The 18,002-nt window shown below is 42.8% G+C and overlaps 1 protein-coding gene across 8 annotated transcripts in view; it reads left to right on the top strand.

The window, feature by feature from the left end:
* The window catches only part of FLT1 (fms related receptor tyrosine kinase 1), a 139,258-nt gene that overhangs the window by 106,467 nt on the left and 14,789 nt on the right, over positions 1 to 18,002 (top strand). For all 8 annotated transcript variants that reach the window (XR_014009070.1, XM_081197868.1, XM_081197867.1 and 5 more), the window contains 7 exons: positions 107 to 213; positions 1,775 to 1,910; positions 13,411 to 13,515; positions 14,107 to 14,220; positions 14,636 to 14,724; positions 15,993 to 16,152; positions 16,497 to 16,594. Coding sequence is in view for 7 of the 8 variants with exons in the window: in XM_081197868.1 (XP_081053994.1) it covers positions 107 to 213; positions 1,775 to 1,910; positions 13,411 to 13,515; positions 14,107 to 14,220; positions 14,636 to 14,724; positions 15,993 to 16,152; positions 16,497 to 16,594 (809 nt within the window). In the remaining variant the exon portion in view is untranslated. The remainder of the gene's footprint in view (positions 1 to 106; positions 214 to 1,774; positions 1,911 to 13,410; positions 13,516 to 14,106; positions 14,221 to 14,635; positions 14,725 to 15,992; positions 16,153 to 16,496; positions 16,595 to 18,002) is intronic.

Consider the following 18,002-nt stretch of genomic DNA (forward strand, 5'->3'; position numbering starts at 1 on the left):
ATCCACTGTGCTGTTTCTCTGTTTCAGAGAAATGTCATGATAGGCGTTAGTAACAACTGTGGTATATCAGAGAGTTACATTTTAATTGTGATTTTATTTTTCTCAGGAATTTCAGAGAGCTCAAACCTGGAGCTGATAACACTGACATGCACTTGTGTGGCAGCAACACTCTTCTGGCTTCTATTAACGCTCTTCATCCGTAAGCTAAAAAAGGTGAGGCCAAAGGCACTGGCACTGAAGCCTCTTCTGGTTTTCCAAATGGGATATGCCTTTTTGTGTTATGTCCGCCCCCCCAATAACAGCTATTTTGGGACTGGCACCACCAGCACTCTCTCAAAATTCTAAATGTACCTGCTGCTCCCAAAAGCTTGCCAACCCCTGTCTTAAGGTGCAACAATACCCTTAACTGTTTCTGTGGCCACACAACTGCTCTCCTTTCTGTTTTTGAAAGACGTGGATTTCTGCCAGTTGTCATAGTAGGTGAATGGCATATCCACACTATATCCATTGCGGCAGCCAGTTCACACTGGCAAGGAGTGAAGCAGTGAGGTTGTCACTAAATGTCCACCACTGCAGAGCAGTGATCACAGAAGAGGTCAGGAGACAGCCTGATATTAGGTAACCACCCTGTCTCGTGAAGACAGCATACATATTCCTGTCAATACACACCAGGCTTGCCTGCTGAATTCATACTTCACCACAGGTAGAAATCCAGACTGACATGGCATTCCACTGGAAACAGCCACCTGACAGTGGATGGACCTGACAGTGTCCCTTTATCCAAAGCCTGGCTTATGGGGGTGAAATAATTTCAAAACTATCCACGTTATAAATATGTTATTTCAAATTGTGCTTCATTTATACTGAAAGTAAGATAAATCTTCAATGCTGATTTGTGTTGGCTTGAGGGAGATTCTTAGCTAGGTAACAGCTTATATGCACTAATTTTAGCTGCTTTGAAAGGCAATTTAAGACGTCCCATTAACACAGGAAAGAAACTGTTCCCTTTGTCCCTGAATCATAGATAGGCAGCCTGACCCTGTGCACATGTACTCAGAAGTAAATCTCTCCAAGTTTGAGAAGGCTTGTTCCCATGTATGTATGCATCGGATTGCAGCCTTAATCCTTCTAACAGCCTAATGAGTCTAAATTACTTGCTAGGCATCACTATGGGGAAATAATATTGCGTAGGCAAGAGCCTACAGGGAAATATGAATTCTTGAACATTTGAAAAATGTGTACACAAAATGTTACTGGTGAATACTTTGCAGATTACATCTCAGTCTTGCACAACTTTCAAACCACATTTGGCGACTTTTTTTAAGCAACAAGCATTGACAGCTGAACTCATCTGTTGCATATGCCATTATTTTCTTTTGTACAGTGGTCTGCCAAAGCTATTTTTAGAGGCTGTAGTTAGTCATTTTTCTGAAAATACACTCAACTGAAAGTACAGACTGGAATCTCTGTCACATGGCAATTATTTGAGGAGGTCTTCATATGGATTTAATTGACGAAATCAAGCATGCAATACAGTATATATATGAGAGAAGGTGGTGGAAATATCACCAGAATGAAAAAAATACATGGCAATGTTAAAATGAAGCATCTTTAACAGATTGTACATTGGAGCATGAAATGTGTATCCATATGGCAAGAGGTGCAGCAGTCATATCCAATTAACCAATCACCTTCCTGACCAAAGCCAGGAGAACTTACTAAGGATGGCTGTGCATTTTGTAGTGACTTGGGGATCTTTAACATTATTTTCCAGCCTTATTCTTCTGAAATAAAGACAGATTATTTATCGATCATAATGGATCCTGAAGAAGTCCCCTTAGATGAACAATGTGAACGACTTCCTTACGAGGCCAGCAAATGGGAGTTCGCCCGGGAAAGGCTCAAACTGGGTAATCATGTGCTTCTTTCTCTACTATTGCATGCGATTCTGGGTTGGTAATAACAAAATGTGGGGTTCAAGCAGCCTTCCCCAACCTAGTGCCCTCCAGATGTTGTTTGACTGCAGCTCATGGAGGATAAGGCTATTTGTGGCTACTAACCCTGATGTTTTCTCTCCACTGCCAGAGGCAATACGTCTTTGCTCACCGGTTGCTGAGAACTGCAGGTGTGCAGAGTTCTGTTGCACTCAAGTCCTGCTTGTGGGCTTTCCATAGCATCTGCTGGGCAACTCTGAGAACAGGATGTTGGAGTAGATGGGCCATTGGCATGATCTAGCAAGCTCTTCTTATATCCTTGCATTAACTCCCATCAATCCTGACCACTGCTCATGCTGTAGGGCACCAGGGTGGGGAAGATGGATTTAAGCAGCAGGTTAACACTGCAGATTAATGCTGCAAATCAGCTTTTATTTATCAACTATTTTCCCCCCCTGTTAATGGGTACTGTTTTTATTTCGGAAAACAAGATTATGCCCCTTAATTGTTACTGTTGTCCTCTGCTTCTGAAATGGAATTGCTTTAAAAATAACTCTCAGTGCAATTGTTGCTATCTGGCCTTTGCAGAAGTATTTAGAATCCAGATGTAGGGATCAGAGCACTTTGAGGGGGCAGAACTAAACTGAGCGTCACTGTTTCATAACTGATTTGTAGGTTAACTATTTTCCTCCAAGGGATGTATTCACAAGTGTTGAAGAATTGTTGTGTAACAGGAATTACTATCTGTTTCCTCCTGGGTATCAGACACCCATGGACTAAAAATCCTGGAAGCAGTTAGACAAACCTGTGCCCTGGCCTCCAAATGTAAAAGGGAATCAGTCCAGACAGTGATGTCACTATGACATCAAGTGACTGGCAGGTGGGTGGCCCTGCCCACCTGTCATATTTGGTGCCCCAGGTCGGCAGTTCGAATCCCCGCAATGGGGTGAGCTCCTGTTGCTCGGTCCCTGCTCCTGCCCACCTAGCAGTTCGAAAGCATGTCAAAGTGCAAGTAGATAAATAGGTAGCACTCCGGCGGGAAGGTAAACAGCGTTTCCGTGCGCTGCTCTGGTTCGCCAGAAGCGGCTTAGTCATGCTGGCCACATGACCCGGAAGCTGGACGCCGGCTCCCTCGGCCAATAAAGCGAGTTGAGCGCCGCAACCCCAGAGTAGGCCACAACTGGACCTAATGGTCAGGGGTCCCTTTACCTTTACCTTTTTATAAGTAAGTTCCATTCAATTTGATGGGTCTTAACATAAGAACATCCAGGCCCATCAAATCCAGCAACCTGTTCTTACAGTGACCAACCCGATGCCTATAGGAAGCCTGCAAGCAGGACTTGAGTGCAAGAGCACTTTCTCCTCCTTCTGTTTACAGCAGCAACTGATATTCAAAAGCATACTGCCTCTGACCGTGGAGGCAGACCTCTTTGTCTTGCTCGTAAGCATGTTCCTGTTTGACTGTAGCCCAACATGTTTTTAAAGGGTACATCTCAGCCATGCAAAGTGTGAAGAGAGCAAACGTGTTTTCTAACACATGCCTGTGTACCAGAGAGATGTACTTGCCAGGGACCCCTCCTTGCCTATAGCTCCCTGTCCAACCTACACTTGTTGGCAAACCAGGTACTTGGAGCATGCAATATGGAATTTCTCTCCCTGGCAGGAACTAGTTAATTCAGTTCCTTAAGTTCTATCTTGTATGTAAGAGCTGAGGCACAAATCTGGAATGGGAGCAGTGTAGATGTGTGTGTGGAGGGGGGTGGGGGAATGGCATAAACAAGGAAAGAATGCTGTGATCATGAATGAAAACCAGATTCTGAAAAGTTGGCTGGGTGCAGCCTGTTTGCTAAATCATCTCCCGCACAAGTCCCAGTTACGTGGAAGTCAGTCCAACCTCTCATTGACCTTGGCAGCTCCTATCGCTATTATCTTGTAAATACGACGTGTTCTTGTTTAGTTGTTGGAAGTTTTTTTTTTAGTCTCACACATATTTTCTTTCTACACTTTCCACCTTTTCTTTATCAGGCCTATTAATTGTAATGCATAGCTATAAATTGTGAACCAGACAAGTGTATTAATTTGTAACGTTGCTAACAGCACCTTACTCAAATAAGTTCCACTGATGAGCTCACTGGGACATACTCCCAGGAATGCGTATTTAGGATTGCAGCCTAGTCTTAGTTCAGTAAGTGCCTGGGGCTGAGGGTGAGCGGGGTGAGCCTGACTTCCAGACATTCATTCCCAGATGATGAATCACAGAATCATGGATTCAGAATTGTAGAGTTAGAAGGGACCACGAGGGTCATCTAGTTCAACCCCCTGCAATGCAGGAATCTTTTGCCCAACATGGGGCTCAAACTCACAACTTCGAGATTAAGAGTCTACCAACTGAGCTTTGTGAAATAACATGTGAAGTAGCCAGTGGATTGTGCCCACTGTCCCCATTCCCACCCTCGATGCATTGATGTGAAGTTCTCAATAGAGTCTACGTATGAGCATAGATTCTATTCAGACCTCCAGAGGTGAACACATGGAAGTTGGGAGCAGGGTCAGTGAGCAAGATCTCCTTCCTTCTCCCAATGTTCATTAACCATGGATCCTAAAAGTCTGCATAGAGTTAGCTTCTGTCTAAATCATCTTGTGCGCCTCTCATCCATTGATTCACATGACTGATGAAATGTCCTTAGGGCCTATATTTACAACTTCTTATAATGATGGTTGTAGAAATGCTAATGATTAAGTGAGGTATGTGAATGCCTTGAATGAAAGGTTGGATTTTATACCCTTTTAATGGTCATAGCTTCTCTCAAAGAACATGAGGAATTATAATTTGGCAAGGATACTGAAAATTATTTAATAGAGATTCCTAACCCTCCTTTGGAGGAAGAGTGAGGTATAAATTCAATAAATAAGAATAAGAATTATTCACAGAACTACACTCTATAAATACCCTGGAACGAATACCCTGGAACAGTTTCTTATACTTCTAAAACTATGGCAGTCTGTGAATAGGAGATCAGGAGTGGATAAACAATAAAACAATAAATAATCTTAAAAGAGAAGTGACAGTCACTACAACTTAAGTAGTGGGATTAATTAATACTCAAAGCTTGATTAAAAATGATCAGATATTAACCTGTGGAACGCCCTCCCACCAGATGTCAAAGAGAACAACAACTACTAGACTTTTAGAAGACATCTGAAGGCAGCCCTGTTTAGGGAAGCTTTTAATGTTTGATGTATCACAGTATTTTAATATTCTTTTGGAAGCCGCCCAGAGTGGCTGGGGAAACCCAGCCAGATGGGGGGGGGGGTATAAATAATAAATTATTATTATTATTATTATTATTATTATTATTATTATTATTATGGCACTGAAATTAAAACAAGATTTGCATCTGAGAGTGGAGGGCATTCCCCAAGTGGTACAACATTACAGAGAAGGGCCCTCTTACATACCCCATAGTGTGGAACATCCAAAGATGGGATACTGAGGAGGACCTCTCCAGAAGATCTTTGTGATCAGACAGGATACTAAAAGAAGTGCTTCTTCATTTAGGGCTTTATAGGTCATCACCAACATCTTGAATGCAGTTCAGAAACTTACTGGAAGCCTGTGCGGTTCCTTAAGAACCAGTGTCCTATGGCTGCAGTTCAGTGCTCCACTTAAGAGTTTAGCAGCTGCAGTTTCAAAGTTATCTTCAAGGAGATCTTCAGATATGGCATGTTACGAGAGCATGCATTAACATGGCCAGGTTATCTGTAGCCAGGGATGAACATGGCTCGTGAGGCAACTGAAGTTGGCCAAAAACAACAGGGTCTCCAGTGACAAGTTTGGACCCAAAGTTATGAATCAACTCCTTCAATGGGAGGGCAACCCCCTTCTAGAGCAGGCAGTTTCCCCAATTCCTGGACTCATGACCCACCAATCCACAGTGCCTTGGTTGGGTAGGGATTCACTCTCCGTTTGTTCTCCGGCATCCAACTCGTTACAGAAGTAGAAATAAGGGTGGAATAACTATTACTGTGCCTCCAACTATCATTCCACAGAGTCACTGCTGTAGTATACCATGGCCGATGGTACTGAATGCTGCTGAGAGGCTACCACCCTCTCTGTCACAAGTGGACATTGGCCACTGGTTGGAAACTTCTACAGTTTGTTTCAGGAAAGGGTCATCCACAGCCTCCCCTTGGTTCAACATTATATCATAGACCCCTATCACAACATTATTTTAATTTCTTCATTTCTTTTTATCCATGTCCTATTCGCAGTGCTACCATGATCACTGTTTTTATGTGCAGGGGTGCACTTTGTTCATGTTCCCTTTCTGTTTCAGAGCCTTCAGTTGCTTCATTCCAGTTTTGGGAGTTACCCCACCAAGGCTCAGTTTTATCTATCAAGCTGTATTCACCTTCCTGTACTAGGAGTTCAAGTTCATTTTGTTTATTTCCCATCCTCTGCACACTGAAACCCATGGATATTTTATTTCAATGTCTCTCCTGTGGAGTTTGCCTGGCACCAGCCACAACTTCCCCAGCCTCTCCTGTACCTCCCAAGTCTCTATCTTTAGTGCTTATCTTTGAATTTACCTTTGGGCTATTGTCTCCATTCCCCACGGATTTAGTTTAAAGCCCTCTTGATCAAGTTTGTCCTGCCCCTGCCAAACACATTTTTCTCCAGTCCTCATGAGCTGCAGCCCATTTCCTGCCTGTAGTACTTTGTTAAGGAAGTTTGTACTGTGTTCTCAGAAACCAACCCTCTCCTGTCGACACTATCTGCACAGATGAAATACTAGTCTCTTTCTTTTTAGTCCTCTGTCTTTTACAGCAATACTTGGCAAGAACACCACCTGAGCCCCAAGGTACTTCACCTTCCTCCCCAGAGCTTCAGAGTCAGATGTGATATGTTCATAGTTGTGTCCTGTGGCGCCATTTGTCTCCTTGTGGATTAGTAAGAAGGGATAATAATGAGTTTGCCTGAAAAGTCTTAGTGACCTGTCCTTCATATCCTGGATCTGTGTGCCAGGCAGACAGCGTGCTTCATGAACAAAAAGGTCCGGTTGGCACACAGCTGCCTCTGTACCTCTCAGTAGGAAGTCCCCAAGCACCACCACCCTTGTCCTCCTCCTTCCTGCAGTCAGTGGCTGAATCATCTCTGTCCTTGAAGGGTTTGAGAGTCTTCCTTTCCCGTCTGGTATATCCTGAGAATCACTCTCATTGGACAGATAATAAAAGTGATTTCTTAGTTCCAGTGCTTCAAAATTCTACTCTTTTTTCTGTCAGTAGCTGTCTTCCATGCAGTTTCCTCCTTGCTACAGCTCCCATCTTCTTCCTTGGCAGTTTCTTCCTGGTTATGGCAAGGGAAGCTCTGCAGTGCCACAACAGAACCAGCCAGACAATGTGGCCCCAGCAAGCACTCTAGTGGTGGCAGCTTTAACCTTCAAAGTCCTAAAGATTTGAGCCTAGAGTAGTCAAAGCAAGGGCCTTCTCTAATACATTCAGTTCACCAAAAGCTTCTCAATTAATCACATCCCCTTCCCACTTGTTCTACTTGGGATGCATAGGCATTGACACACTGTTAACCATTCCTTTGTTCTTCAGATACCAAAGCTCAAACTTGAATTCATGTCTCTTCAACAATCTCCCATAGCTGGAAAAGCTACTTGCTGGTTGCAAGGCTGGCCTGGCCTCTTCCTATCAAGTGGAGATGGGGACAAGAACACAAGGACAGTCCTGCTGGATTGGATTAATGTTTCAACTATTCCAGTATGCTGTTTCTCACAGGGGCCAACCAGATGCTTCTCAGAAACCAAGAAGCAGAACTGAAGGCAACAGCTCTCTCTAGCAACTGCTATTTAATGGCATACTGCCTCTAAATCTTAATCTGAATTTTCCTCGTATATATTTGCTAATCTAAAGATTGCTTTGTTTCTTCTTATTTCTGCCTTTTGTCTAATGAGGAGTGTGTGTGTGTTTTGCTTAAGGCATGAGATGGATCTGGGTAACAGCCAGGCTATATGTTTTCAAAAATTGGGATCAGCTATTGTTCCTTTATCCTAAAAAAGTTAGTTATGTAACCTGATACCTGCAGGAAAACATGTCGGAATTCCTAGGGATGGGTGTGAATATGTCAATGAGAGCCAGTGTGGTGTGAGAGCCAGTGTGGTGTAGTGGTTAAGAGCGGTAGTCTCGTAATCTGGGGAACCGGGTTCGCGTCTCCGCTCCTCCACCTGCAGCTGCTGGGTGACCTTGGGCCAGTCACACTTCTTTGAAGTCTCTCAGCCTCACTCACCTCACAGAGTGTTTGTTGTGGGGGAGGAAGGGAAAGGAGATTGTTAGCCGCTTTGAGACTCCTGAAGGGGAGTGAAAGGCAAGATATCAAATCCAAACTCTTCTTCTTCTTCTTCTTCAATTTTAGTTTCTCTCATTTCTCATCTTTCCAATCTTAAATTAAGTTCTCCACATTTCCAGTTTACAATTAAAAAAAAAGGTTCTGTGAAAATTCATCAACATTTGAGTACAAATTTCTCCTAATACGCAAGTTTGCCAAGTATACATATTTTTGCAATGCATTTTGCAATGCATTGTTGCCATGAATGTATTCTTTTTGTGCACACTTTACCCTCAGGTATGCTTTTTTGTACACATTGCTTGGCTGGAGAACTGAACTGCTAAATTTGGAGAAATGCAAATTTTGAAGGATGGCTGTGTTTGGCTTGCATATTGTTTTGGAAAATGCAAATTGGTTGGGTCACCTTTAAATGTGAACTGAATTGAATTTCTTTCTCCACCTCCACCACCTAGAAAAGTCTAATTCAACCTCCAGTCTCCATCTTGGAAACGAGTCTAAATGCAGACCTCATTGCTAGGACATCTAACCTATTTTTTGTACTCCCTCCCCCATTACTATTTTCCCTGTCACCCCACCCCACTCCCATCTCTTAGTAGCACCTAGCCTAGTGAAGCATTTTGGAGCATTTGAAAGTTTGCTTATGGTTTAGTGACATTTCAATTGGTCCTGATAACGGTATTGGCCAATTGTGAGTGTTGACTCTTCTTCACCACCACCCCTGCTTAAGGATCAACATAGGATCAACATAGCAGCCTTGGCTTTTTAAGTGTCCATTGTTACTTACAGACTGTGAATTTGTTGAATCCCTGTTTAAAGCTACTGGCCATCCCATCCCCACATCCTGTGGTGGTGAATTTCATAAACTAATTAGGTGTTGTGTGAAGAAGTAACTTCTTTTTGTCTGTCCTGAATCATCAGCCAATCATTTTCATTGGATGAGAAATATACATAACTAGCACTAGCATAATGTTGGCCATCTGCAGTTTTATTATATAGGAGAAGTTCTCCCATCTGGAAACTGTCTCAGATTGCAAGGAAAGTCATAAGGACTTGATTGATGGCAATACTGCTTGTCTCTACCTGGGAGTAAGTGTTAACAGGGCTGGCCACCTTCCTTTTGCTAGGTGATTAGTGATAAATTTTAACCAGTCATTCTTTCTCCAACTTGCCTATTAGCTCTGTAAAATCTCATACATTTTCATTTTTTTATTATTTTTCATTTTTTATCATTTGTGAAGTATCTAGTAACCTTATGCCCACAAGAAGTTATTACACAAAAGGAATAAATAAAGCTTGGTTTATTATATGAAATAAAAGTGACAAAATATATACAAAGGCTGCTTCAGACAGCAAAAATAAAGCAGGTAGCAAATCCTACAATGCATACACACCTTGATCTAAAGAGTGAAAAATCTAACTATCCCCATAAGCCTACAGGAAAGTAAGTGTGGCAATTTTGCCATAGAAACCACAGTGAAAGCAAGTTAAGAAATGGAGAAAGGGAAAGAAAGGTATATCTGTCCTTCAGGCAGAATGGTTTTTGGATTCCTGGAGGGCACTGAGTAGAATTTTAATTGGAGCTTTGAGAGTTCTGAGTAAAATTTTTGTTGGAGCTAGGAGAGCTGACTAAACATTGAGAATCTAAGGCTTTTAATCCAATGTCATCTAATGGAGAAGGGAGGGGGGCTTTGAGATGAGCAATTCCTATAATTCCAATGGTTTTATTGTTCTGTTGGATTTATTTCAGAGTTTCCTGCCTATTTCCCACTTTGCTTATTTGCTTAATAAAAGTTGAAGGAATACAATCCTAGTGGGCAATGACGAAAACTGGCCATCCTTGTCAGCCTGTCTCAAAGTTTCCCCTCATTATCTTGATGGCATCCATTCAGATGTAAAGTAGATTTTAATGGTAGCTAGACGTGGGTGGCGCTGTGGGTTAAACCACAGAGCCTAGGGTTTGGCGAACAGAAGGTCAGCGGTTCAAATCCCTGTGACGGAGTGAGCTCCTGTTGCTCGGTCCCAGCTCCTGCCAACCTAGCAGTTTGAAAGCATGTCAAAGTGCAAATAGATAAATAGGTACCGCTCCGGCAGGAAGGTAAACAGCATTTCCGTGCACTGCTCTGGTTCGCCAGAAGCGGCTTAGTCATGCTGGCCACATGACCCGGAAGCTGGATGCCGGCTCCCTCGGCCAATAAAACGAGATGAGCGACGCAACCCCAGAGTCGGTCACGACTGGACCTAATGGTCAGGGGTCCCTTTACCTTTGCCTAGGCTTACATATGCTGGTCTCTACACAAGGTGTGAGGAGCTTCAGGATGTGAGCTGGCCATTAGCCTAGTGTGAGTATATACTGTATCAGAATTTGGCTCTCTGCAACAGATATCAAATTGCAAATGTTTAGAAAACAAATGACTATTGTTACAGTTTCTGTATGAAGAAACACATGCAAAGGGTTCTATGCTACCTTTGTTTATGGTGGCTGTAAGCATACCATATGATACCCATTAAGCTGCAAACAGTATGGCAGATCACGCCCCCACTTAGGCCTTTTTTAAAATGTCAGTGTGCTCTAACCATTCAGTTATTCAATCAGGAAGCAGCTTTGTGTCATGCAGAAAACAGACTCCCTGAATTTGCACAGCCCTGTAGCCAGGGTGGAATCACTTAGTGTACTACCCCACCTAGGATTTTTATTTTTATTGGATCTTTAATTGTGGCATAACACGCACTGTCTGCATTGAAAGAACGACAGCTTGTTTTAAGAAAAAAAGAGCAATTCTATGTTTGTTTGTGTGGCTCCCTCCAAGAGTGTAGTTGTTGGAGTCCAAAAGTCTGCTCACACAAAATTTCCCCTGACTCAGAGTGGCTTTTCATGATCTCAGTTACCCTAAGTGAACCTGGAGGTGTGGGGTGGGGAAAAACCAGCCTGTGTAGTAGTAACATAACCCCTAAGAGATTGAGTTAAATATTAGGATTATCTATTACAGGCTAAGGCGAGACCTTATTCCTTTGATTTTCCCTTGCTCTGCTTTTCAATTGCCCTTCCAGATGCCCTCTTTATTGTGTATTTGTGACGATTTGTATTCATGCTGGTACTGGGGCAGATATACAGATGATCCCGCTTTCAATACTGCTGTGCCAGGTGAAAAGGGGGCGATGGGGGAAATAGATTTCAGTGGGACCTAAATTGCACCTTACATTCCTAATAACGCTTCTCTGTATGCTGTATCTTCTGAAGCTGCTGGTTGGATTTTCTGTGGCTTGTAAAGTGAGGAGAATTTGGTCCAAGAATTCAAATATCCAAATACTCTCTACAAGTTCTTAGGAGCCATTGTTTGGCACTAAAACATAATGTAACTGAAACCAGAATATCGGAGGATTTTTAAAGCGGGGGGTGGTGAGAGTTTTATTAGTTTTCCATGAAACAGAGATTGTTCAGATGGAAAAGATATCTGGAAAACATGCCAGTGTCCGAATACAACAATACCCCTGTGGTGTTTTACTGAGTACAGAGAGAGTTTACAAGTTGCTTATTCCAATGTCCTAAGTAAATGGACTATTATTGATCAAAACAAATGCCAAATTCTCAGAAAACAATGAGCTTCCAGGAGTTAGGTTTAACAACAGATGGATGCCTGGTCTGCAATGGGGTCCTAAGGGCTCCATGACAGAATCAGGCTCCTGCAACACAAGCAACAGGTTTCAGTGCCCTCTATCTCCTTCACTTTACTGATGTCCTCGTGATTCTGTGAATCCAGGTGGACAGATGATCAGATGAACGCACATTTTACCACACATCTTCACCTGATATGTGGTAAAACCCGAGCAACCCTGTCCAATCAGGGGAAAGAAGGGAAATTAATGAAGCAGGGAGGTGGCAGAACAGAAAAGTGAAAGGACCAGCTGGGATCTGATTGGCGCAACCCTTAGGTGGGAAGAAATGGTCTAATGCCCAAACTAAGTATGATGTTGCCATCTAGTTTGCCCTTATGTAGCTGATGTCTTTTTAAAAATAAGTAGCTGGGGGGAATTGGAATCATGGAATGGAGGGACGTAGCTTTAATCCTTTGCTCTTGCCGAGATCCCAGCTGGAATTTGTCCCCCATCCCAATACTTGCAAATATCAATGGGAATAGTAGATTATAGGAGGCATGCTTAAAAGGCAGCAAACATTCCATTATTTGGCTTAGCAATGTACTTTTACAACCATTTAATTTCTTGTCCTATCCAGCAAAATATCTTAGGCCATCTCTGACCAAGAGACGGATGACATAACAGAGTGCCAGACAAGTACTGAAGGCCATTCCAAACCTTGCAGAAAAAATGAATGAATGAAACAACAGCTGGCACTGGTGGTTACTGTTGTGCCTTGTGGCATTTTTCAGCAGCAGCAGAGTGCTGCATGCCAGTACTTTGCAGCAGTTTTGCAACATTTTGATTGTTAATACAGCCGCTGCCTTGAGGCAGTATAGCCATTGCTACAATGTCATTCTTAGGGCTTGATAGTGGGCTAAGTTTGAAGCATAAGCCTAAATGTGATAAATATTTGTTGTCTTGTATCCCAACTGTTGCAAGTTACTCCCCTGGATTTTACAGACCAGTTCTAACAAGTTAATATATCTTAGCTGACATGGCTCAGTTTCTGTTATTCCTAAGAATGTAGACACGCCATATATTTAAAGCACGTTCTCCATGCCAAAGAATCCTGGGAATTGTGGGTAACATCTCACAGAGCTACACTTCCCAGAATCCTAAACGACAACAGTTCCCAGGATTCTTTGGGAGGGGGAAATATACTTTAAATATATGATATGTACACAGCCCAAAACACAATAATTACTATTGAAAGGCTCTGGATCAGAAGCAGCCAGGTGTGATAGTCTCCCCCTTTTGCAGATGTGCTCACACTTCCATCATTTGTTTGACTACTTAGGGTTTCATTTATATTGTTTCATTTATATTGTGAATTGCTTTGAGCATAGGTCTGTGAAAGTGGTATAATTTGTTGCATATAAATTCAGGAGCTCTCCATGTCAGAACTTTAAACATAATGAAAAGTTTAATACTATGATTTTATCTGATGATGTCTCTCTAAGCAGCAACTGTGATTTGTTTTTGATGCAGGAAAGACCCTTGGGCGAGGTGCTTATGGGAAAGTAGTACAAGCAGCTGCTTTTGGAATTAAAAAATCACCCACGTACAAAGTAGTTGCTGTAAAAATGCTGAAAGGTACGTATGGTGTAGAACAATTCCGCTTTCACTTTGTAGTGTCCAGACTGTGTGGGCACCCATTTTCAGCTGTCCTGCATCTCCAGTAAAGCTGAAATCCTGTTGCCATTTGAGCTAGGGACCATAGTCCAATGGTAGAGAGCCATCTTTGCAGGCGGAAGCTCACAGGTTCAGTTCCTAGATCCTCCAGCCAGAGTGGAGCAAGGCTGCTGCCTGAAAGCCAAGAAAGATGCTGCCAGTTGGTCTTGACTGGCCTTCCTCAAACTGGTGCCCTCCACATTTTGGAATACAGCCCCCGTCAGCTCCAGCTAGCACAATCAGCGGTCAGGGGAAACGGGTTGTTGCTCAGAACACCTGCAGGATACCAGTTTGCAGAAGGTTCATGTAGGCAGCCCACAGCCCAAACAGTGCAGTTACAGGCTTCTGGACTTATAGTGCTGTTCCTGCCTAGGGTTCAGGTTTGCTGAAAGTGTCCTCACAACCAACAGAATGCAGCTGGTGATCAACAAGTAGTGACAGGAGCCAGGGCAAGAAATCTCCAGGTAAGAAGTGCCCTAAGTAATAAGTAAACCATTTTGCTTGGCCTTGCAGAAGGAGCCACCGCCAGCGAGTATAAAGCACTGATGACTGAGCTGAAGATCTTGACACATATTGGTCATCATCTGAATGTTGTGAATCTGCTGGGCGCTTGCACAAAAAATGGAGGTATGGACAACTATAACAAAAACATGGTGTTCTGGTTTGCTATTTTTATTTAAAATATAGCTTTACTTTTTGTATTTATCACAGGCTGGAAAGATGGTTCTTAATGCTAAGATCTGCTGGGCTTTGTCCTTGTTTTAACTTCAAGAGTTAAACCAGTTGATACAACTGTGTGAAAATACACTTTTGAGATGCAGGCCTGAATTAAATCACACACAGATAAAACTTTCCTAGAAATCAGTGTGAAACAAAGATGAGAGTAGGGACTTCAGGGGAAATATGGATTTCTTTCAAATGCATTCTGATTTAAGTAATTAGGCTGTATTGCTGAAACAGGCAGTTGAACAATGACACAAAAGGCACAGAGGTTATAAATTGTCATTTCCCCCCACCAAAACGTTTATCATCTTGTTCACAGGGCCACTAATGGTTATAGTTGAATATTGCAAATACGGAAATTTATCAAGCTACCTTAAGAGCAAAAGGAATTTCTTTTCTTCCAACAAGGTAATGTCCCAAATGCCGTATTTTATTTCTTCAGTTCACCGTCCACTGAAATAATCACATTAATTTTATTTTGCTGCACAGTACAAATAGAAACAGGTGTGCAAATGCCCTTTGACCAGTGCAAATATGAGTTGCTTTAATGTACAGATATAGAAAAGTAACCAGGTTGTTGCAGCAATGCAGTAACTCAAGAATTTTACAAGGTTGTACCTTCCCCAGTGCAAGACTTCATTGGAGGGTTCAGCAGTGATGTATTTTGGATATGTAAGGAAGGATATGTAATCTCTGGGTCAGCCTAAGTGCAATTATATGCATCATGACCCTGGGACTTCCCATCTTTGCACAGGCGCAGTGCTGAAGCCATAGGACAAGACCATTAACTCAAAAATGTGGAGCAGGAATACAACTCCAGATGCACACCAGCCCTTTGCCCGTGGGCCAGATCTGGCCGCCAAAGCAATTCTATCCATCTGCTCCTGGCTCCACTAAATTTAAATCAAAGTGAAAAATGTGAGATAGATAGATAGGACTCTCCTTTCCCCCAAGCCCCCCCCCCACTTCACACTCCCCTTGTTTCTGCCTGGCTGGAATGTGTCCTTGAACTCTGATAGCGCCTTTGGTTTGCCTAGATGAGGGACAGCAAGGTGTGTGCAAAAAATAGCCTATTGCAAAGTATATTTCTAGCAGGAGAAACTGGCTACATGATGTGTGGTTCCACTCCCTTGCTTTAATCATTTTCTAAGGGACAGTGTTTTTCAGTGGTGGTGTCCCAGGACCTCACCAGCACATTTAAAAAGTAATTGAATGAAAAGACCTCAAAATCCATGGGGTACAATCTAGCTGAAGTTAAGCACTTTTAGATTACAGTGGTACCTCGGGATGCGAATGGGATCTGTTCCGGAGCCCTGTTCACATCCAGAAGCAAACGTAACTAGCGACGGCATGTCTGTGCATACGCGCGTCGCTTTTCGCCGCTTCTGCGCATGCGTGTGATGTCATTTTGAGCGTCTGCGCGAGTGGCAAAACTCAGAAGTAACATGCTCTGTTACTTCCGGGTTGCCACGGAGCGCAACTCGAACGCGCTCAACGTGAACCATATTCAACCCGAGGTATGACCGTACATTTCTTTAACAGGAGAGCTAAAAGCACATGCTTAACTTTCCTGATGAAATCAGTTGGGCTCAAAAGTGCTTAACTTTGGCTGGAATATCTTCTGTTCCATCTTGTGCCAATTTTTCCCTCTCCCACCCCCCTCTTTTTGTCTAAAGGATGCCTCCATTCAAGGAGAGCTGGTGACAGAGGAGAAGGATGTGGAGCCCATTGGTGGTAAGAAAAAAAGGCTGGAGAGCGTCCCAAGTCGAGAGAGCTTAGCAAGCTCTGGATTTCAGGAAGATAAAAGTTTAAGTGATGTGGAAGAGGAAGAGGAGGGTATGTATTAATTCCTTCCTCTTTCTTTGCAGCCTGTGGATATTTTTACCGCGTGATCTGCATCTTTGACATTTTCTTTCCCCGTTTATCACCCTCATAAACATCCTTGGGAGATACTCGGATCCAAGAAAAGATGGTTTAAAATAAGCTTATTTACAACGTTACTCAATCGGACAGGAAGATGTGTGACTGTTTCTATGGTCTCTTCCTTAACCTTGGGGAAGTGCTCAGCACCTCCCAATAATTGTTTTTTGTTCTCACTAGTAAACTAAGTTTCAGGCACTCCATTGTACTGCGGGCAGCACAAAGTCATGTTAACCTCGTATGCGCTGAATTGATTTCAGATTCTGATGAATTTTACAAGTGGCCCCTCACCATGGAAGATCTAATTTCTTACAGTTTTCAGGTGGCCAGAGGCATGGAGTTCTTATCATCTCAAAAGGTTAGTTTACCTCCTGTGCATTTCCCCTCCGGGAGATTAATAATAATAATGGGGTAATGTTTTGCATGCATTATGCTTCCAACAGCCTACTGTATAATAGGCTGGGAATGTTATCCCCATATTGCCCTCTAGTCTTTTTTCCTGGCAGAGGAGTTATGCCCTTAATAGCTGCATGACAGAAAGAAATTCAACAAGTGCAGCTTTTCTGTCACCTTTGTAAAATGTGTCTTTTAAATTGTTGCCTGTTTGTTAAGACAGAGTCCTTATTGGGGGTGTGGAGAGCCAGTGACCCTAAAGGCATATATACATTAGAAGCATATGTTCACCACTTATATATATATATTTTTAAAATTAAGTGTTTTACACAATTTTAACTGCTGGTTGTTAGCCACCTAGCATACCCTAGCCACCTGGCCTAAATGAATACATAGATTCCAAACCCCTTTCACAGCACTACCAAAGGTAGTTCTTATACCAGTTTAAGTTTGTGGTGTAACAACGCCTCTAAGAATCATGTTTCTGTTTTGTTAAATACAAAATGTTTGTGTTACTCCCTGAAACTTTATTGAGAAAGAGGGGTTTTCCCTGCACCCTGGGAAACTCGCTGCACAAAGGAAGCATAGGGCAAGGCTGCTGAAGTAACCAGCGGCTCCTCATCTTCCTTGCAACTAACTGCATCAGGGAAATTGCATCATGGTGAAGACAAACTGGTTTCTGTGATTCAGTGGCAATTTTGTTCCCCAGAACTCCTAAAGGAAGGAAGGAAGGACAGTTTTCTTTTTGAGGCTCTCTCTATAAATAAATGCATGTTTATTCATGTCTTCATAGCGTACACAGCAGACTAGAAACAAAAGGCTTGTTCTTCCATTGCAGTTATTCCTCTGCCTGGGGTTAGACCCAGGTGATCAGGAACCACATAAATAACCACTAATAAACACGCAGGAATATGGTCATCTGCAGCCTCTGACAACATGCTTAAGTATGCCTTGTCACCGCTAGCGTGGCCACTTACCACATTACCAAATAAAGAGAGGGAGAGAAAAGAGGATATGCCTTCGTGAGAAATGCACAAATGCCAGTTTATCAGTATAGATGGAAACTGTTGTTGGCATCCGCCTGCCTCGGGAGACAATGGAGGAGTGTGCCTTTGAGAGTGAAGTCAAACTATTGGAAGGTTGCAGTGCTTGCTGTGGTTGTAGAGGCCAATATGGGAGAGACATGTTTTGTTGCAGCTGGGGCAGATAAAGGCGTCCAGTTGCAAAGAATTACTATAATTTAAATAGAAGTGTAGTTCCTCTTGCCAGACAGGTGTGCATGCCCCTTCTTAGTTTGCTGTCCAGGCACTGGCTGCTTACAGTTCTTCATCTTTAAATGGGATGTGAACTGGGTAACCCTTCAGCTAGACAAC

Source organism: Podarcis bocagei, assembly GCF_964188305.1.
Source record: "Podarcis bocagei genome assembly, chromosome: 6".
NCBI lineage: Eukaryota > Metazoa > Chordata > Lepidosauria > Squamata > Lacertidae > Podarcis > Podarcis bocagei.